The sequence below is a fragment of the Epinephelus moara genome, chromosome 24 (genome assembly GCF_006386435.1).
Source record: "Epinephelus moara isolate mb chromosome 24, YSFRI_EMoa_1.0, whole genome shotgun sequence".
Classification (NCBI taxonomy): domain Eukaryota; kingdom Metazoa; phylum Chordata; class Actinopteri; order Perciformes; family Serranidae; genus Epinephelus; species Epinephelus moara.
Window position 1 is genome coordinate 43,138,058 of NC_065529.1, and position 21,780 is coordinate 43,159,837.

Consider the following 21,780-nt stretch of genomic DNA (forward strand, 5'->3'; position numbering starts at 1 on the left):
TGCCTCCCGGACCGTAACAGGAAGATGATTCCACAGGAGAGGAGCCTGATAGCTGAAGGCTCTGGCTCCTGATCTACTTTTGGAGACTTTAGGGACCACGAGTAACCCTGCGTTCTCAGAGCGCAGTGTTCTGGTGGGATAATATGGCACTATGAGCTCTCTAAGATATGACGGAGCTTGACCATTTAGAGCTTAAGTTAACAGTAGGATTTTAAATTCAATTCTGGATTGACCTGACCTGTGAATGACCTGTGATTGGCCAAGGTCTCCTGTCACAGCCTTGATTTTCTAAAGACTGAAAACAGAGCCAATCGAGAGGTGCAGAAGACCACTTGGATTACAATATGCTCAAAGTTTATGGGATTTTTGCCAGTGACGCCAAAATAAAACGGCCTACCCCAGCTTTAAAAATGAGAAGCTGCTATCAGAGTGTTTTGTACACTGCTACAATCTGAACTCGTCCACAGTGCACAGACTGACTGAATATCATAATTACTCTGTGTGTGTGTTTGTGTGTGTTTGCAGGAGCTGGACATGAACCCAAAGCTGTACAGTTTCTACCGACTGACTCAGGTGTGTAAGAACATCACTGCTTTATAGTTACCCACTTATTTTATTTTCTGTTTTAAAACTAAATATATTTAAATTTCGCTGAGCAGCCAAACTAGGGTACATTGTAAGGATTAATAAAGTCCCATAGTGTTGTATAAATTGGCACGTAGCTGCTGAAGAAGCCTGCTGCTCTGTTAAATGTTGATATAATTAAGAATTGTGACAATGAAAAAAAGACTTAGGTTGTAAAAACGTTGAACTTTTTTCTTTCAAAGTAGATGTAGCTGCTGTAGTAGTATGGCTGGTTAGTGTTTTAACAAAACACTCAACACTAAAGATAATATTTTGTATTTGTGTGTGTGTGTGTGTGTGTGTGTTATCAGAAGTACAGTCACTTCTCTGAGGAGCTGAATGGGAACTTCACACTGTTAGTTCCATCCAGAGAAGCTCTGAGGAACATGAGTTCAGCTGAGGACATGTTTTGGACCAGCCGACATCACCTGCCTCACTTCCTGCGGTCAGTCACCCCACACACTGATCAGACATGACACAAGACACACTGACACAAAAAAAAACTTTGCTCACTTAATACTTATAGTACTTTGAGGTGTTTTTTGGGATCTACATCTTGTCTCTCAATCCTCTTGTCTGTGTCCTCCAGAGTCAAATGAGAAGATTGGCCGCAGTTATCTCTCGTGTGTCTGACTGATGTGTCTTATTCCTCTCATTGAACATCACTGTTGTGTCCTCTCATTACCATGAATACACTCGTATTTTATTTGACTCAATCCCACACACACTGTCCTGTTGCGTGAAATACTGTTGAGAGCACCAAATGTGGATTAATCTGCCGCTTAAAATAGTCCCCAACAAATGCACTATTTCCTCCTGTTTGAGTAATGTTTGATAAAAAAAACTACAGTGAGCAGCTGTTTTAGAAAATTACTGAGCCTTTAAAGAAATGAAACTGTATATTTCTGGGCCTTTTTTAAATAATTACATCAAAGACTGTAGCACATTGCTGGTTTTGGTCTTTCAAGAGATTTGTTGACAGTCAGAAAAATATAGAATATGGCCAACATTTTCATTTTTTGCTCATAAAGCTGTTTTCTCTGACAATGTTGAAGCTAATCAAGCTCAAACTGGATCCACAAGGATGCCAAGCAACTAGTATTCACTGGAAGTTTTGACCTGTCTGTCATGGTGTAAATATTTTAAGGCACTTTTCACCTTTGGAACATTAAACTTGATTAAACGCAGATCTTTCAGGCTTGAAGCCACATCCACGTCTCCCAGGAACACGCTTTGAGTTTGTGTTCAGTGACATGAGTTGTAACCACTTCCTGTATCCCTTCCTGGTTGCAGGGCCCACTTCCTTCTGGGTATCTACTCTGTAGAAGATCTGGACAGACTGGTGGGCACCAAGCTGCCCACCCTGAACCCCCCCACCTACTGGGAAATCAGCAACAGCAGCGGGGTAAGAACGGGGTAATTGTGACAGACTGACTGAATAGACATTGAGTTTTATTTATTAAGACTTAGTTTAATATTTAAAATTCTGCACCTCTGTAGAGCAGGTGGAAATAATACAGGTGTATTAAGGGAGTCCACATCATTCTTTGTACCATCTCCTCTGCAACCGTGTGCACATTGTCCGCAACAGTTCATGTGTACACGCCAGCCATGTGGGAGTTGCCATTGCAGTGTAGGACCGTGGTTTGTACTGTGGACAAATCTACAGCAAGCAGACAGGAAAGCATCTCAAATGGTCAACATAGATCTGGATACACCTGTAGATTCCATTGTTCAGTGCAAACGTTTTTGTGCCGATTAATTTAAAATAAGTCATGTTTGTTCACCACGTTCACCACAGTGTTTTTTGAAATGTAGGCTACACATATCTTAAAACTGTAGCATGGAAGAAAAGACAGGCTCTGACACCACAGTTTAACCAGCAAACAGAAATGTGAAGACCACAGTTTGTGGTTTCTGCTTTTCCCTGCAAACATCAATGTATCTGATCTGTCCAGCGCCTCTGTGCACCTCCTCTGTCCATAGCGCTGGTTGCCAGATATGACTGGTGAGCACAGGTTTTGATCTCATACAGGTACAATCCTGCCAACCTCTTTGAATTTTTGGGTGTGCACTTAATTAACCAGATTACAATCAGCTTTCTCCAGCAAGCTGATTTAAATATCATGTAAATGAGAAACATGGTTTCCCCTGAAAGATCTCTCCTTGACAGCGCTGATATTTTGGTTCTTAATTAGTTTTTTTACAAGCATGCATGTGAAGGACAAAGACCCCAGGCAGGAAAAGCAACATGGCGGCTGTATTAAAGGAGGGGTCATTAGAGTGGCTGATGCATCCTATTATATAAAGTATTTAATGTAAAGTCTGTTTCAAACTGAAACTAACACAAATGAGTCTCTACAAGTCTAAACAAGGCAGCTTCTTTTTTCCAGTATTCTTTTTTAAACAAGGTATTTTTATTAATAATTCAATAAAGATGTATAGAGCATCAATAAACAAACAAACATAAAACCAACCAGGACAAAGCCACAACCCCACCCACCCACCAACCCAGGAATAAACAGAGAAAGCCAGACCAGCAAAGGGAAATCCAATAGACAAGAACAAAAAATAAATAAGTGAAAAAAAGAAAGAAAAATTATGACAAATTAATTAACTTGTGTGACATAAGTAGGGGAGTATAACATGTTTCATTACAATTTTTCAGCTTCCATATTTGCTACAAAAGTTAAAAATGTTTGCCAGGTGGCAAAGAAACGTGCAGTTGATCCTTTGATAAAACAACGGTTTTCTCCAGTTGAAAATGATACATAACATCCTTGATCCACTGTCCATTGTGTTGGAGCTGAAAAGTCCTTCCATTTACACAGGATGAGCCTTCTGGGGAGAAGTGGACAAAAAGAGACAATGTCCGCTTGGGCTGTTCTTAACATCCAGAGGAGTTACTCCAAATATTGCCATGGACATAGATAGGGCAACCAGCCATCCAAACATTGTTGTAAAATTTTAGATATTAAATCCCAGAAATAAAATAGTTTTGGACATGACCAGAACATGTGACATAAAGTGGCTAAAGACTGTACACCTGTCGCACGTAGGATCAGTATCACTCTTAGCCAACTGAGCACTGGACCAGTGGAGTTGGTGTACAGTCTTAAACTGAACAAAAATGTTTCTAGTAATATTTTATATAAAGGAACATTAGGTGTACAGAAACATTGTCCTTCCATATTCTGGTAATTTCCCCACAGCCCTCTCCCACCCAACCATCACCTGTTGCTGATGCAAAACGGTAAAAATAACATAAGTAAATAAATGAATTAACAATTAATGACAGTACAACAATTATGAGATAAATACAAAATACAAATAAAATAGGTTGGAAAGCTTTGAATCAAAGACATAGTGCTCTGACAAGCTGCATATCGAGTTTCGGTACAAAAAGTAAAAAGCAGCATGTAAAAATGAACTGTAAGTCATTTATATTTACATAAGTCACACTTCATGATGACAAACATTTTAGCAGTTAACAAGTTTTTTTCATTAATTAATTCATCCTTGTAACCGTTTATCCTGGTACAAGGTCACGGGTGTACTGGAGCCTATCCCAGCTGTCACTGGGCGAGAGGCAGGGTACACCACATAGACACATAGAGACAGACAACTATTCACACTCACATTCACACCTACAGACAATTAACCTAACATCCATGTCTTTGGATAGTGGGAGAAAGCTGGAGAACCCAGGCCTAGTTCAGAGTTATACATACACATGTAGTATATATTTAAATGTTGTTGTTTTGTTCCAGGTGATCCACATTGAAAACGCCTCCATCCTCACTCGCAACCTGCCTGCAATCAATGGCTACATCCACATCATAGACAAGGTGAGAGTCTCACAGTCAGGAGGCCGGCAATTAGAACAAACTGTGTACTGGATTATTCTTTAAGCTCTAACAGTTGTGAGGCTAGTTTGTCCTGATTGGGCGCTAAAGTAAAGATCATGGAGTTGTTAAATGTCCAATAAACAGAAACCATGTCTGTCTGTTTATTTGTTTGTTTGGTTGCGGTCAGATTCTGGCCCCCTCCCGCTCAGACCTCCCCCCCGACCCCCCGACTCTGATGGCTGTCCTGAACTCCTCTTCGACTTTCACTCTGTTCAGACAGTACGCTCTGGTAAGATATCTTTCCACCTGTTTATCTGTCTGAACTCGCAAGGTTTTTTTCAGTGTGTTTAAGTGTGTGTGTTTTTTCACAGATGTACAATCTGACAGAGGATCTGGGTGTGTTTGATTTCACCCTCTTGCTGCCAACAGATGATGCCATCAGGCAGCACCTCAGCGGGACTAACTCCTCCCTCTTGGTAGGTCCAGATGATATGAGCCAGTGCTGGCCTGCAAACCCTCCACTATGATCACAATAACACAAAAACTGACGCTACAGCATACATATCTTTTTGTACTTGTCCTGTGTTCTCGTTTGAGAAAAACACTCAGAGGGAGAAATTTATATTTCATTTTTTTGGTGTTATGATGGTGCACACCATTTTCAATTTGTCTGTCCAAATACCATTGATTCTCCGTAAGCTTAGATGGAGAACTTCTTTCCATGCAACCAATCAAATAGCTTAATTTAAGGCCCTTTTTACAAAAAGCAGTAACATCATTGTTCTATCACTCGCAAATTAGATGGTCACTCTGAACCAGTTAGTAAGGGTGGCAACCACGAACTGGTTCCAGTTGAGAACCATGATCCATCAGAATTATATGTCTCCGAGCTTTTAATTTCCTGTTATCAATGCCAGCGTGTTTTTTCGATAGTTGCATGTTGCAAAACAGTGACATCAAACTCCTGCGTCTACGCTACTGGAAACTTGCAAGATGACGGAGTCACAAAGAAAGATGACAACAGTACTGCTTGTTATGTCTGTAAAATGATAACTCCCAAGTCGGGGAGAAAACACCAGCAATATGCTAAATTATCTTTTCTGTGCAACATGGGTTTAAATTTGAGGAATGTTACGTATTTGAGACTCAGGCAGCACGTTTGTTACCAAGGCTAAATATCTTCTGTTATATTAATATTAGCGCCGCATAAGTAGATTTTTTTTCTTGACTGTGAAGACCTAAATGAAAAGGAATACTGTACAAATATTCTTTCATGTCATTAATTCTAGATGATGACGGACAGAATGTTGGTACAGTGAGCACTCAGGCTTCAGCTGGCTCAACTTGCCTGTCAGCTCCCCCTTTCACACTTGCTGCACAGCGAGGGAAAATGAGTGAAGAAGAGGTGTAGGCATCCTTCTTTTCATGCAGAAAATTTACCAGGAATCAATTGGGTAATTGATAAAGAATCAGACCGAGAAGCAGAATCAATAATGGCATTGGTATCAATAAAGTCTCATGTATCTGACTTTAATTCTGCCCAAAAAGCTCTGATTGGTCAGTTGTTTCCAATTGGAGAAGCAGCTGCCAGTTAGCACAACAAGATGTGGGCGGTGATTATCAATAAACCAGAAATATTCTTAAACTCACTTCGTCTGTCTGTCTGTCTCTGTATTTGTCTAGAACTCTGATGTGTTCAAGTACCATGTGATTCTCAATGAGCTGCTCTTCCCTGACCACCTGAGTGACGGCCTCTTGAAGAGCACACTGCTGGGCAGTGACTACCAGGTCCAGTTCCACCTAAACGACAAAAACCAGGTAACAATAGCTCGACCAACATAAGCTTCACAGTCATGTGACCAACCTTCTATAAGCTTTGTCACACCTGAACATTGAAGACTTGTTCGATAGTTTAAGGAACACTTTGCACTCCTGTCAGTTTTAGATTGATTTCCTTCCTGCAGCCTTTATTTTCAGTTCACTTCTATGAAAATCAAAATAATAAGACATAATCCATCACAGTCAGCACGTAGACAAATTAATTTTTGGTCGATATTGCATGAGACCTGAGAACAGCAAAATGAATACAGGACACAAGTAAATTAGTAGTACTGTTTTTACAAGTTCCATATTGCTCATCATTTGTCTTCTGAGTTTGATTTTGTGACAACAGTGATTGTCATTAAAATGCTTTTCAGACTGTCAGTCCTAGTTTGAAGACTGAGTTCCTGCTTACAGCTGCATTATCAGGTGATGGTACCTAAAGGTGGACAGAAAATTAAAGCTTCCTAGACTGTGATGGCCTATCTCTGTGCAGCAAGCCTGTGCATGTAAATTTTCGTAGCAATGAACTCCGACTGACCTGTAAAAAAGAAAAGAAATCAATAATTAATGATGAGTGTTTCTGTGAAATATAAAAGATTCAGGTTTTATGTGCTAAAATAAACAAACACACCAGTGTAGTCTTCTAATGATGTATAACTCTCTACCAGTCACACAAAGTCAAGAGTCTGATTTGTTCTTGTCCTCCAGACAGTTGTGAACGATGTTCCTCTTGACGGCAGTTTCACTGAGACGCAGAACGGTGTCATCATAGGCCTCCCTCAGGTCCTCAAAGTCCGCCGCAACAGATGCAGCCAACAGATAACCCTGCAGGTCAATGTAAGGATGGAGGGAGTGATGGAATGATAACGAATCAATGTAAAGAAAGATAGACGTACGAGTTAATGGATGTGTGGACAGACAGATTGATGAATGGATCAATGACAGGGTGGATGGAGTGATGGATGAATGGATGAGTGGTGAAATTGAAGAATGAACCTCCTGTTTTGGTTAATGTATGTGCAGCATTGCAAACTGTAAAAGGGCTGGGTGATGGGCGATGTGATAAATATGCTGTCACTCAGTCACAACACTGTTATTGCTCTGAAACAACTGAACCAATCACAGTGACACATGATGTCAAGCCTGAACAAATAAAGAAACAGCTGTCTCTAGGAAATCATACTGTTGTGGATGTAGCAGAGCGTCACAGCGTAAACAACATCACTAATCTGCAGCTACAGGCTGCTGGTGGGTTTTTAATAGCTATTTTGTACAATGACGATAGAAACAGATGATGGAGAAAAAAAAGCTGGTGAAGCCATTTTTATGTGACCGCATCAGTCAGATGATAATTCAGTTTTATTTTACCATACCTCACGTCATAAATGGTCACATGATTGATGTGACAGGAGTGTTAGCATCATAATGCCGTAATTTAATCATAAGGGCTATATCTTAGGCATCTGTTTAACGATGGTCATTCCAGTTTGACGTAGTTGGCTTCTTTCACGCCTCTTTCAAACCATCCTAAAGAAGAAGGGACACTCCTTCGATGACGGCAATGTTCACATCTTGGCCAGAGAAGAAAAATGGTTTGAAAGAGGCGTGAAAGAAACCATCCACATCAAACTGGAATGACCATAGTTAAACAGAGGAGGTGGCGTACAACACCATTTATCACCCATATACAATGCGGTGTTGGGATCCCTTCCCAGACAACCTAACACCAATTCTCACCTGGACCCATCTAACCCTAACGATACAAAAGATGGTTGGGTGGGTCAACGACTCACATGTGACCTCAACGACTCTGTAAGGGTTCACACCCACACAGAGTTTAAAACCTGCGACCCCCCACCTGTCAGTTAGAACTGAAGACGCTTCTTGGATGAGAGGAAGTTCAGTTGCCTGCCATACAGCACTTAGGATTGCATCATAATACATTTCAAGAATAAAACAGTAGATGCCACATGATGGACAGGATTAATTAGTCCCAGCAGGCAGAGTTCTGAGTTATAACCCACCAGTCTCATGTGTGCGGTTATTTCGCAGCAACCTAGTGTCATTTCTATGGTATGTAATAAGGTAAACATAGTTAACAACCAAGGCTGGAAATAAGCACCAGCCACTAGCCAAATGTTGGTAAGTGGCTGCTAGATTTTCTTCACCCACCAGCTAAAGAAAGCAATGGTAATCTGTTGAGTGGCAGGTACATTTTGGAATCCATCCTCCAGCCACAGTGGCAGGTGGACAAAAATGTTAATTCCCAACCCTGTAAAAAATCGTACATGATGTCACTTCCTCATCAAGATTATAAACCAGGGGGTGCAGATTTACCTACATGTGTGTTCTGCTGCCTTGAGGTGGCTGCAGGGATTAAATGAGCCAAAGGAGAAGCTTTTCCTACAGTGTAAGGCAGCTGTGGACAACAGATACTGTAAGAGTCGTACTACTAATTAACCACATTACATTTTTTTTTTTTACTTTATATTTAAATGAGTCTACTCGCAAGGGAGTGTTAACTGAAAGTAATTTGTTCTTGTTGACAAAGTCATTAGATAAGCAGTGGAGAAACTCTGCAGGAGATACAGACTTGGTTCTGAGATGTCTGTTGTCAGGATTGATGGATTGTCTCAGTACTTCCAACCTGTCCGTCCCTCTTACTTTCTGTCCTTGTCTCCAGGGAAGGTGTACAGACTGTGAAGGACCGCCTCGATGCCTGTTCAGCTACAAACCAGTAAGAACAATGACACAGCTCACAAGGGGTGGACACAATAACATGATAACCTGTTTATCTTTATCCAGAAATACACAATCTACAGTCTCCAAAAGTGACCTCAGAGTTAAATCAACTACCAAGTTTTAACACTCAGAAAGGGGAGAGGGCGACAGGACTAAATGAGATTTAGGGGTGGGAATCTCTACAAGGCCATGATTCGATTCAGAACGTTACAATGCCATGATAAAAGCAATTTTTGGTGCATCTTGTTGAGTCAAAATAATTGACTTCTGTACATGATTTATTGTTTTCTCACTGTGCGACTACATGCTACTTTTATAACACAGTGTATTTGTAATTATCCGTAATTAAAATAAACCGATGAATTGGCTTGCACACAGTACTGCTGTTTGTCCCTTCAACTTCATAGAAGTTAAAATACTTCTATAACTCACAGCATTCACAGACAAACACTTGTCTTTATCTGGACACATTTTCCCCACAAATATAACATGCTAATGTTTTTAGTACAAGCCTATGGCATTGTACATTGTATAAATTAACCTAGGGGCTAGTGTACTTTTTCTCTTCTCATATAAAACCTGGACAACAGCAACATTTAACAAAGGTAACAGCACAAAATTTGGCTCCATTACAGTTCACAAGGTTCACTGACAAAACAACTGTCTTATACTAAATGTGTTTTCCAAACAAATGTAACATGCTAATGTTATTAGCACAAGCCTATGGCATTTTACACTGTATAAATTAGCCTAGCAAATAGACTTCTTCTTCTCATATGAAGCCAGGATAAATCACACACAAGAGTTAAAATGCTATTTTTGTGGAGAGTTTATTGTCTTCACAATTTATTGTTTCTTATGTGTGAAAGTAAAGTAAATAAAAGCTTCGTTTCCACTGAGGGAAATGGTTTCAGCTAAAAGAAACAGACAGGAGGTCTGCGTCTCTGCGACGTGTAGATACATTTCTGGGGAGGTGCACGTCAGGCTACGGCTCTAAAAAATTTTGCTGGAGAACTTTTGAGAGAGTGTGCGGAGAGTGTGAGAGAGGAGAGATGCACACTGGTATGCGCCATGTAAGGCAACTTGACCCTATAGCGATATAAATCGTGTTATCTAAATTTATATCTTGCTTGAAAATATATCGATATATTGTACATAGTCGTTATATTGCCTACTCCTAACACTCAGCCATCCTTACCAAAACTCAAGAAGTAGCCTCACTTAGGACACAAAATAGCGTACGTGCTTACATCTTGTTATATTTCACCATCCAGTTGTTTAGATTTAAGAATTGTGCAGGGCAGTCTTTTTACAGGTGGTTGTAATAATAATTGACTTTACTGCCTCAAATTCAAGCACGAATTACAGTGCTAAGAATGTATTTTAACCACACTCAGATTTAATCAGTCTGTGTTGTACAGGTGTTGCTGTTATTATTATTTGCGCCACAAAAAAAATCTGTTTCCATGTGTCATGTTTTTCCTTTTTGAACAGGTTCTAATCAGAGTTATATTTATGTGCAGTTTTTCAGGCATCATTCTGTCTCAGTAATATCTGTAGGTGCCTGTGTTCTCAGCTCTCAGTTTGGGTCTCTACTGTGTTTCTGATGTCTTCTACCGCAGATCAGGCAACAGTTTCCGGCTAGAATGCGATCCAACTGTAAATACAGGAAGCGAGTCGGATCCAGGAGGAAGTCAGTGCCAGGCTGTGTCATCAAATGTCTACGGTTAACCACGGTCTGCTGACACTACCCTTAGCACTGTAGTTCTACCACTGTATCTACTACCAGTACTACTCAGCACTGTAGTTTGAGTTGGGTATGGAGGACTAGCTCTAATTGGAAGTAATTTGAATTTTCAGACACATTTTAGTCTCTGTTTTCACTTTGTTTACTTGTTTTGATTTTGTTCTTGATTCGAGTTAGACTAAATAGTTAGCCTTGCTACTACTGCTTTTAAAGTAAAAGTAATATTATTGCTCTAAAGACTGCAAATACCACTATACCAACACGTACTACATTACCACTGTTGCTATTCAAACTACCAAGCTGAATATTAACTTGGAGTACAATGTTTTTCTGGTTAGAAAGTGTTGTCAGTATTATTAATCTTATGTAAGTGTATTGTAGTTTTGTTAAAGTTATCAGAATGATTTCTTTTTTTTTTTACTTTAAGACATTTTCATTTAGAATACACTAAGAAGATAAATACTATTACTAGTAATACTACTACTATACAATACGAACACCATTGACAATCCTTAACAGAGACTAAACACAGATTTTATTTTTGTTGTTTTTTTTCCCCTCTGTTTTTATTACTTTATAAGTTGTTTTTGGGTCGGGGGCACCTTAAAATCTATTAGTAATGTAGCCTGACTGTGAGAGCACTGTAAAGACTCTTCTTTGTTGGTTTAATTATATTCCAACTCACTGCTCTTCTCCAGCAGCAACAGTCCTCCCTCTGTGGACCAGCTGACAAATATTTCAGAGCATTAGGTCTTATGGTCATTATAGTCTGTCCATTATAGCAGCATTTACATTATTTAGTCTTCATTTGACGTCTGAATAAAAGTGTATTAAACCATATTAGAATGACAAAAAACACATCACTTTTACAAGCAGCTGAATTCAGCAAGGCCACAGATTCCAGGTCCTGAACAGGCTGTATAATGATAACAATGATAACAATAATTATACTGATGGTTTGTCCTGCAGGATCACTCCTGTTGCCCCGGTTACTACGGCCACGAGTGCTTCAAATGCCCCGGAGATGTCGGCAGCTGGTGCTCCAATCACGGGGAGTGTCAGGATGGTAACCATGGTAACGGGGAGTGCCGTTGCTTTGAGGGTTTCCACGGCACCGCGTGTGAGGACTGTGAGCCAGGACGATATGGCGTCAACTGCTCCTCCAGTGAGGAACGCACACATACACACAGACACAGACACAGACGGATAGACACACACACACACACACACTTATCCGACAGAAACACTTGTGAAAGCACTAGGGGTGTAACAGCGCACAGAAGTCACAGTTCAGTTCATACCCCAGTTTAGGAGTCATGGTTCACTGCCAGTTCGGTACAGTGGGGAAAAAAATGATGATGAAGATGTGTTTGCTTTAAATTTTTTGGTCAGACAGTAGGGCAAGTGTCAAAGACGGACTGCTGGGGACTGAGACAGACTGAATAAAAGAACTGGAAGTAGCCACTAAAACGTCAGCCTATTCGCAGACTCCCGTTTTCCCCGGCGGGCAGCAGCGCTTGCAATACACTGGTGGAAATGATTAATATTTCGATAACGTCAGCCAGATGTTTGCTCACCTGTCTAGTAGAACACACGCGAGGTCGGCGTCGAATTGTAGTCCTAGATTTTCACGAAGCTCTCTCCATCTCGGAAAGGCCACACCAATATTTATCCTTGATTTAGCTCTCTTCTTATCCCAAATTCTTCTGGGATCGCTTGGTTAACCTGTACGTTTCCGTTTTACCGGCTTGTTTACCGGGACAGCTTCGGTGTCAGAAGGTGCAGCAACCGTCAATGCATAATCATGATCCATGACGAGTTAGCTTAGCCTAGCAACAGTAACGTTCATTCTCTGACGTCTCATCCGGTCTGCTGCTGCTTCTTCTCCTTCATTTAATGGCTATGGTAACTGGAGTTACGTCGCCATTACGACCTAATGACACGGTCCATAACTTATATTAATATTTCATATTTATCTGGGTTTGAAAAATTGTTGGAAACATTTCTGATAATGAAAGTACACAACTAAACAAAATATATAATATTGGTTTAGTCGTTTTTAGACATTTTTATGTGGAAAAACTAAATATTATACCTTTAAGTTTCAGCCGGCGTCATTTTCTTGCTCTACAGATGCTTCTATTTCTAAGGCGATTTTTCCTTTTTTCATAATGTAGACTCCTTTATGTAACAAATTGACTGTCCTGTCTGAGATCAGGCAAGCACAGCGAGGTCTCTCACTCTCCTCTTTCGCCATGTGCATTACTTTAAGCCATAATAGAAAATGGGTGAGTTGTGTAAAAATCCCCTGACCCCATCTTACAGCTGTCATGATTGTTAAAATTAGCTATAGAGACCAAAACCATTTTTTTGTACCAGGCTGTCAACATGTTTATTTCTGCTGTAAAGTTAACATGGGGGTCTCTGGGGACTGACTGGCTTCTGGAGCTGACATCAAATGTCCATTAAATCGTAAACATTGTAAGTTAAACAAATCTGTGAGACTGATAAACATGCGGTTAATTAACCTACAATACCAGCAAACCTGAGAAGCTTACAAACCTGTGACACACCTATGGGTCCAACAATCCTACGATGACAGCAAAACAGTGAAGCAAACACACCTGCAAGACAAACAAACCCATAAAAGTTATGAGGCTAAGAAACCTACAACAGCTACGGCTAATAATCAGTGCTGATAAAAAGCCTATGAGGACATGAGACAGGGTCATTTATTAAACACAAGAGAATACACCACAGAGGAAACATTGTCACAGTTAACCTATGTGTGTCTGTGTTGCAGAGTGTGTGTGTGACCACGGGAAGTGTGAGGATGGTCTGGCAGGAAGTGGCAAGTGTGTGTGTTATAAAGGTTGGAAAGGAGCTTCCTGCTCTGTAGGTAAGACACACAAATACAATGACATTGTATTGTTATATTATATTGTAAAATATTCTCCTGACGATTTATCACCTGAAATCTTTGTGTGTGTGTGTGTGTGTGTGTGTGTCTCTCAGAGATCAAGGACGATGCCTGTGGAGGTGTTTGTGACGAGAACGCCAAGTAAGTCATCCTGTTGTTGTGTCTACAGCTGGTGTGTCTGTATCTATGTCTGTGTGTGTGTGATCTGGATCAAGAACAGCTGGGTTTGGAGAAGCTGGGAATTTACCCAGAATACACCTGGCTGCCTCACATTGTTTACTGTTCACCATAGCATGCTCACATTTTTGTGGTGTTGTCGAAATGTCTTGTGCAAATTATCATACCCTTTGTTAGAGGACTCATATTATCCCACAAATACAATGCAGCATATATGAATATTCTACTTTATGTTTATTATTGAGGTCGAAGTGGGTGGTGTTTTTTTACTGTATGTATTATTTTGGAGGGTGTTTCTGATCATTTTGGGCAAATTAGTAGAAACACAGAAAGTACCAAATGCTGGGCTCAAAAGGTCACTGTTAGTTAAATTCAAACATGTATGACATCACCACCCATGAAACTATGTTTAAGTGACTCAAACAATATATATTTATTTTTGTAAATTGTTTTTATTGGTTTTTTTTGTGTTTATAGAACACAACACAGGAACACTGTCAGGTCCATAGATCATAATTGTCACGCAATGACACAAACATGCAAGCACAAAACTATAAAAGTGCAAGTACAGGCTAGAAGTTAAGCAAAATGAATCATACTCAAACAATATTTTGATGCTATCATTACGAAGCTGCCTTCATCTCACCTGTGTGCATCTAAATCTACCTGTAATTTCAACTTTACATAAAGGCAGTTGTATGGACTGTGGAAGACTGCTGAGACAAAGCGCTCCAGGATGCTTTCACTTCAAGCTTGTTCTCAAAGATGGCTGCTGCTCTCAGCTTCAGTAGAAATGTGTAACATAATTATTGAACCATTTCTCCTCTGCTGCAGCTGTATAACAGGACCAAAGGGTACAGCTCCTGCCTGTGTGTGTGCGGCTGGATATGAAGGCAATGGGACTAACTGCAAAGGTAAAAAAAAAAAAAAAAAAACTCACACAGTCAGACACATCCTGTACAAATATCAAATCTGATTAATTTTTTTCTCTCTGTGTCTCTCAGAGCTGGATTTGTGCAGCAGGTTCAACGGTGGATGTTCAAGATTTGCTGTTTGCACAAAGGTCTCAGCAGGAGAGAGGACCTGTACCTGTAGAGAGGGGTACACTGGGGACGGGGTCATCTGCCTGGGTATGTAGGCCTGACCCCAACACCGTTGAGCAGGATTTATACTTGTGCGGCAGACCCTCACTGTAGTCTACACAGTTGTGACCATTTATACATGTGCGGTGGTGTGTCTGTGTCGCTCTGCACTTACACCTCCAAAATACAAGTCTGCGGCTGGGTTTCTGTGAAGTGCTGTAAAGTTTAGTTGATTAAAGCACACATTAAACACACATTAAACATGGCTTGATAGCGACCATTCAGCTTCACTATAACTCGCAGCATTCACAGACAAACACTTGTCTTTATCTGGACACATTTCCCCCTCAAATACAACATGCTAATGTTTTTAGCACAAGCCTTTGGCATTTTACATGGTATAGATTAGCCTAGCGGCCAGCGAACTTCTCCTCTTCTCATATGAAACCAGGGACAACAGCAACATTTAACAAAGGTAACGTTACAAAATTCGGCTCCATTACAACTCACATGGTTCACTGACAAAACAACTGTCTTGTACTAAATATGTTTTCCAAACAAATAGAACATGCTAACATTATTAGCACAAACCCATGGACGTCGGAACTATTTTCTGAGAGGGGGGCCGGGATTTTTGTTGGAAGGGGCGGGGGAAGCACGCACACTTATCAATGATTAAGGATTTGATTTGAAGTTATTTTATAATAACATGCAGTTATAAGAGAACTAGAATGGATGAACACGGCATCTTTATTGTTAAGAAAATTAAACTTTGATAACTAAATCAAGCCATTTAAGGAACATAACATTATTTGTAACTTGAATGAAAAAAAGAAAAGTCTGCGCTCCTGACTCAGGGCTTTCATGCATTTCCAAAAGTGGACCTTCTTTCAGTTCACCTACTGAACAAGATTTTAAGCAGGGTCGAGACATCACTTTCATCCATAAGGTCACTATGAGCGTTCATAATGGCCAAATGTGTTAGTCTCTCCTGCGTCATGGTCATCACACACGACTTAAAATGCTATTTTTCTGGAGGCTTTATTGTCTTCACAATTTATTGTTTCTTATCTGTGAAACAAAAGTAAATAAAAGCTTCGTTTCCACTGAGGGAAATGGTTTCAGCTTACAAAAATAAACAGGAGGTCTGCATCGCTGAGACGTGTAGGTACATTTCTGGGGAGGTGAATGTCAGGCTACGGCGTAGGCTACGGCGTAGGCTACGGCGTAGTTTACGTTGCCGCAGAGCCTACGTCGTAACTACGGCATTGATTCAAGTATGAATTCCGCCTTACCCTGAACCTCCTGACATGGAAAAGTCTGGAAAATCTATTATTATTGCCAGTTTTGTAAATTCAAGGCCTTAAATATTTCTGAATAACAAATTTCCACCATGTTGTGTGTTCACAGAGATGGACGGCTGTCTGGTCAACAATGGAGGCTGCCACAAGTCAGCTGAGTGCATGAGAACAGGCCCCAACATTGTAAGGCAACACAACTATGCTGCATTTAATTGTCAAATAACCATGGTGCATAATGTTAGACCTGACCCAACACTGAGCCATCACTGTACCTGAGACTCAGCTCAGGTCAGGAGGTTCCAGGAGGGTCTCTTTTTAATACGGACCAAATAGCACCTGTTTTTTTTTTAAGTAATGTTCAGGGTTTTTTTCACAATCTTGGTATTTTTTTCTTCTGACCACCATTTATGTTGGTGATGAGGTTTAATTTACTAAGTCAGAGTCCATTTACAATAATGTCTAATTTATGCTTTGCTGCGTAAGACATTCATGAGTGTTGTTCCACGGAAAAGACACAAGTGTCGTGCGACAGTTTCCTTTCATGTCGCGCACTTGGAGAAATTGTTATGTCGTGAATACTATCATACTTTGTTGCACAGTGTGATTTATAGTGTTCGTCTTGTCGCCATTGAGATAGTAGTTTTAAATCCATACTGACTTTGACCTGCATTCAGCATCTCTGTCCACAGACGCAGCTGTTTGTCATCAGCACCTCCTGAAAAGCTGCAAGAACAGAGAGGGGCCTATTATACATCTATGGGCCAGTTGAACTGCCCCCACCAGGCTGACTGAGGCAGACATTTACTGAACCAAAATTATTTCATGTCAGTGCCACAGGAAGAAAAAAGCAGTCTTTGTATTCATTGATTTATATTTCCAAGCCCATCGCAGCGAGTAAGGAGAATATTCTGCTCACACAGAGTGGAGGCTGATCAATTAATGCATATATGGATAATTAGTTAAAAACACATAAACAGCCGGATGTTTGTGTGATTTTAATTACCTGTCTGTGCAGTTTATACACTTAACGCGACAGAGAAAAGACTTGGGCCTTGAAAGAAATGCAGGGTTTGTGGTTACCATGGAGATGACTGAAACCTTTCGACGAAGCATAAGTCACAGTGCTCTTTTTTCTGTCAAGCGACACTCTTCAAAAGTGTCACGAAGCATATTTCAGCCTTAAGCCTGTTACTTTTTTCTCTCCATTTCAGCTGTCCGTCCAGACTAAAACTGATTTTTCTCCCCCAATAACTGAGCTTTACTAAAACAGCCTCCGGAGTTAGTAAATCTTAAAACGCTGACATGGCCTTTTAGTAAAACAGATAAAATCGAACTTCTCTAAAACAGTGACGTAAGCTGTCCTTTGTGGGGTGGGGGCTATGTGGCACTAAAGTTAAGGAGGACTTTGTCTTGCTGCAGACTCTCTCAGTGGTTGTCCAACACGAAGCAGAGCTGCTGTCATAAACAATACTATGTAATATTATACTTATGATGTTGTCAGACGATGTTTATAACGCAAAATAAGGATTTTATCACCACAGCACAGCTGGGGGTGGCACTGAGTTCAGACTGATACAGAGAGCAAACAGAATGTTGAGCTGACGTCAACAGGATTGTCTCACCAGGCTATTGTCCTGCAACAGAGAAACATGTAAATGAAAACAATTATAATGTTAAATTCGGCTGCATGGAAACACAGTACAGGTGACCACAGATAGCAGGAGGACACTAACTGAAGGTTCAACATGTCACTCAGCAGAGTAACTTGTGTGTGCAGCTGTCACAGTCACAGTCCACTGTGTGGCAGGAAAGCTTTGAGGATGACTTTCTGTCATCTCCAACTTTCTCTGGGATCATGCATTTTAAATGAAATGTCAATAGCTGATTATTCAGCACAGCTGTTGTCATTAACCCCCCTCCAGAAACAACAGTACTTTGATTACAACTCAAGAAACTGATTTGGCGTTAAGGAGAAGTGATTATTTGATTTGCTGATTGGCAGAGTACAGGGGGAGGGAGGAAACAGATGGATGAAGTGATAGACTCTTTTACTAAGTGACTGTTTTCTCTGTCTGTTCTGTTGTCGTCCGCAGACGGCCTGCAGGTGTCTGATGGGCTTTCAAGGATCAGGGAGGTACTGCTACCCTGTCAACCCCTGCACAAATGTATGTCTGTGTTTCATTGTGTTGATTCCCATGCAGTCATCTGCTTTATTCTGTCCTGTGACAATTATGTTTACTTGCAACTCTGCCACCACAGACCAAATCGTAAGCACAGATCACACAGCTGGGTCTTCATTAATTATTTAAATCTCCTGACAGTGAGCTGTTCCACTCAGTTTATACAGCGATATCATTTGGACCATGGTGATCATCACAAGGATGTTGAACTTTGAGCAAATCTCCAAACCCATTTCCTCTGGATAATAAAATATATATTCTGTCGTGACAATAGGATTTGTACAGTAACCGCAACCCATTTAATTCATTACAAAAACATATATTTATATGCGGTCAGCAAACAGTAATAGAGGGAAAAAAATGTGCTACAATATCTTACAGATAGAATGGTCTAAGGGGACGTACACATGCCGCGTTTTTTGCGCCTTTAAATTCATTGTTTTCAATGTAGACGTGCAGCAGGCATGCTCAAACACCAGAGCCACGCTGTAGCAGTGCGTATGCGTTCCCGAGCACACATTTTTCAGGGTGTGACGGCTTTGAGATAAACAGAGTTCAACTTTTGGAACACAGCAGCGCACACCGCATGTCATTTGACGAGGAACAACTAATTACAGCTGACACATATCTTTCCCTTCTTCTGTAAATATCAGTCTAGAAGAGAAGTTGATCATGTTATGCTTAGCAATTCTAGACGCAACCTGTCGCCGTGCTCTTGAAAGCTGGCAGAAAAACGGCACAAAAGTAGCACCCAGCGCCCGACCACAGGTTTTCCAGGCAGTTAAAGACGCGGCGTGTGTACAGCCCCTAAGATAGGTTTGTGCTCTAGACAGTGAAACGTGTGGATACTATTCCTGCAGAAGAACAGTTTCCTCACATTCTCCTCTCAGCTCATTAAACCACCCTGTGCTTTAAATGGTTAACAAGGAGCTGATGTGATTGGCTATTGCTGAAGCTCACTTTAACCCCCCATTTTGTTCTGAGGGTTTTATTTATAAACTTCAATAATATAAATATTTTTTCTTGGGGCAGCAGCTAGGCTGGAGCCAGCACTGCGTTTAGACGTTTATTGCAGACAGACTGACTGATGACTCAACTAATCAGAATCATCATCTATGATTTCATCAAAAATAAACATGGCTGCAGGACAGTTAATCTCTGTCCATATAAGCAACTAAAGATATATTTTGCTGTGTGTTTGTTTGTGTGCAGAATAATGGCGGCTGCAGTCGGCATGCTCGCTGTGAGTATATGGGTCAGGGTCAGAGGAACTGCACCTGCCTCAGAGGCCATGTGGGCGATGGCATCGAGTGCCGGGGTACCACCAACAATGTGAGTCACATGACCTCTGACCTCCCAATGACCTCTGACCTTCCATTGCCTCACTCCTCCTCCCTAACAGGAAGTTGCATTGTCTGTCTGTTTTACAGGAAGTGTTCCGACAATCAGAGAACTTCTTCTTCCGTCGTATGTTTTCTGTGAGTCATGTTGAAATCCACACACAAAATAAAACTTCACCTCCTGATAGTAATTTGATGCTGCTTACTAAAAACATAGATGGCTTGTAATACACACAACTGCAAAACACAACAGCTGTTATGTCAGAGCTCCTGCTGCTCTGTGGGTTGGACTGCTAACACATGATTAAATTAAAGAGATCATGAGATGGGACTTGTCCGCACACAGATTTTAACAAGGTGGTGGCTGAGCCAGCGACCATGACAGCATCCCCGATCCATCATCATGAGTTCACTTTATATTCTTTGTGTTTCTCAGACATCAAGCATACGTAGTTTATCTGGTGAAGGACCGTTCACTGTCTTCGTCCCTCTGGAGGAATCCAACAACGATTCCACTGTACGTACACCATCTGCTGTTTCTATATTACCTGATGTAACAACAATATTACCAGTCTTGAGTTTGGTGTCTTACCTTGAAAAACTGTACAGCCATTTATGAGCTGAATCACAATATTAATCACATGTCAAATACAGTTCTGTATGTGAGTTGTAAGTCTGAAATATGGGTGCTGGTGCATGACATGTACATCACTGACTGACGTGTGTCTGTGTGTGTCTGTGTGCGTGTGCGTTTGTGTCTGTGTGTAGTGGCAGGAATGGGATCAATTCGGGCGTCTCCCCGACCTGGTTCGTTACCACATTGTTTCCTGTGAGACTTTGACGCTGAGTGACCTCAAAACCACCAAGCTTGTCGTCTCAACGTCAGGACACACATTGCACTTCAGCCTGCTGCAGGTAACACACACACACACACACACACACACACACACACACACACACACACACACTCTTATTTGTGTAGGGCAGCAGCTGTACCCAGCTTCAGTAAAGACCCAGGGTTCATCCCAATATCCCTCTGACTCTTCTGTCCTCGATCACTTGACCTGGACATTGATCCAGACTCGCCATCTTGTAGGACGTCTCAATTCATTAAATGCATTCAGAGGAGTCGAGGAGAGAGGAGGCTTTCAGTGAAGAGGCAAGCAAGGATACAATGGGTGCGGCTTTTGTGGAAGTGCTCCTCGACTGGATATCAGTTAATGATTGGACAGTACTGCGCTGCAGCTGATCGGACTGATTTGATACATCACAACAAACTTGAGTTTCAGACCAGAGGCTAGACAGTTAAGAGATTAAACTCAAGTGCATCATTCCCAAGTTTCATATGTTGTTTTCTGATTCACAATCTAGTTAAAAATCTGAGAAAGAAAAGGACCACAAATGACTTTCTTCATTTATTAGAAAGATTTTTCTCTTCACGATATGTTACATCTCTCATCAACCGTTATTATTCATACAAATAAATGCAAAAAGAGTCTGTCGCTCAGCAAGAAACTCTCATTCAGTCACACGTGAGGCTGATAATTCCTAAACAAAAGGGGTCAGTTGAGGTGGTTCGAGAATCTGATCAGGACGCCTCCTAGGTGCCTCCCACTGGAGGTGTTTCAGGCATGGCCCACTGGTAGGAGGCCCTGGGGCAGACCCAGAACACGCTGGAGGGATTACATATCTCGTCTGGCCTAGAAACGCCTTGGGGTCCACCAAGAGCTGGAAAGCATCGCTGGGGAGAGGGACGTCTGGAATGCTTTGCTCGGCCTGCTGCCCCCGCGACCTGGCTTCGGATAAGCGGTTGAAAATGTATGGATGAATGGATGGATCTGCAGGTGCATATTACTTTTGACTTTTCAACTGAGCTGTCTTGGAGTTTTTCAAAGTGAAATGAGCCATTAAAAAAGCAGTGGTGTCTTATTTTCCGTCACTGCGACAGCAGGAAGCAGAGAGCCACTGTGGTAGCTTGACTATGGTGCGTCAAAA

General features: G+C 41.1%; 1 protein-coding gene across 1 annotated transcript in view; it reads left to right on the forward strand.

Annotated features, from left to right (window-relative positions):
• The window catches only part of stab1 (stabilin 1), a 96,926-nt gene that overhangs the window by 40,470 nt on the left and 34,676 nt on the right, over positions 1-21,780 (forward strand). Inside the window, exons 28-48 of the mRNA XM_050038363.1 lie at positions 526-573; positions 936-1,069; positions 1,918-2,029; positions 4,395-4,472; positions 4,660-4,761; positions 4,844-4,948; positions 6,156-6,290; positions 7,005-7,133; positions 8,980-9,033; positions 10,661-10,774; positions 11,755-11,950; positions 13,589-13,684; positions 13,801-13,846; positions 14,717-14,796; positions 14,887-15,012; positions 16,375-16,448; positions 18,359-18,430; positions 19,658-19,777; positions 19,876-19,923; positions 20,222-20,302; positions 20,554-20,700. Coding sequence (XP_049894320.1) covers positions 526-573; positions 936-1,069; positions 1,918-2,029; positions 4,395-4,472; positions 4,660-4,761; positions 4,844-4,948; positions 6,156-6,290; positions 7,005-7,133; positions 8,980-9,033; positions 10,661-10,774; positions 11,755-11,950; positions 13,589-13,684; positions 13,801-13,846; positions 14,717-14,796; positions 14,887-15,012; positions 16,375-16,448; positions 18,359-18,430; positions 19,658-19,777; positions 19,876-19,923; positions 20,222-20,302; positions 20,554-20,700 — 2,097 coding nt within the window. The remainder of the gene's footprint in view (positions 1-525; positions 574-935; positions 1,070-1,917; positions 2,030-4,394; positions 4,473-4,659; positions 4,762-4,843; positions 4,949-6,155; positions 6,291-7,004; positions 7,134-8,979; positions 9,034-10,660; positions 10,775-11,754; positions 11,951-13,588; positions 13,685-13,800; positions 13,847-14,716; positions 14,797-14,886; positions 15,013-16,374; positions 16,449-18,358; positions 18,431-19,657; positions 19,778-19,875; positions 19,924-20,221; positions 20,303-20,553; positions 20,701-21,780) is intronic.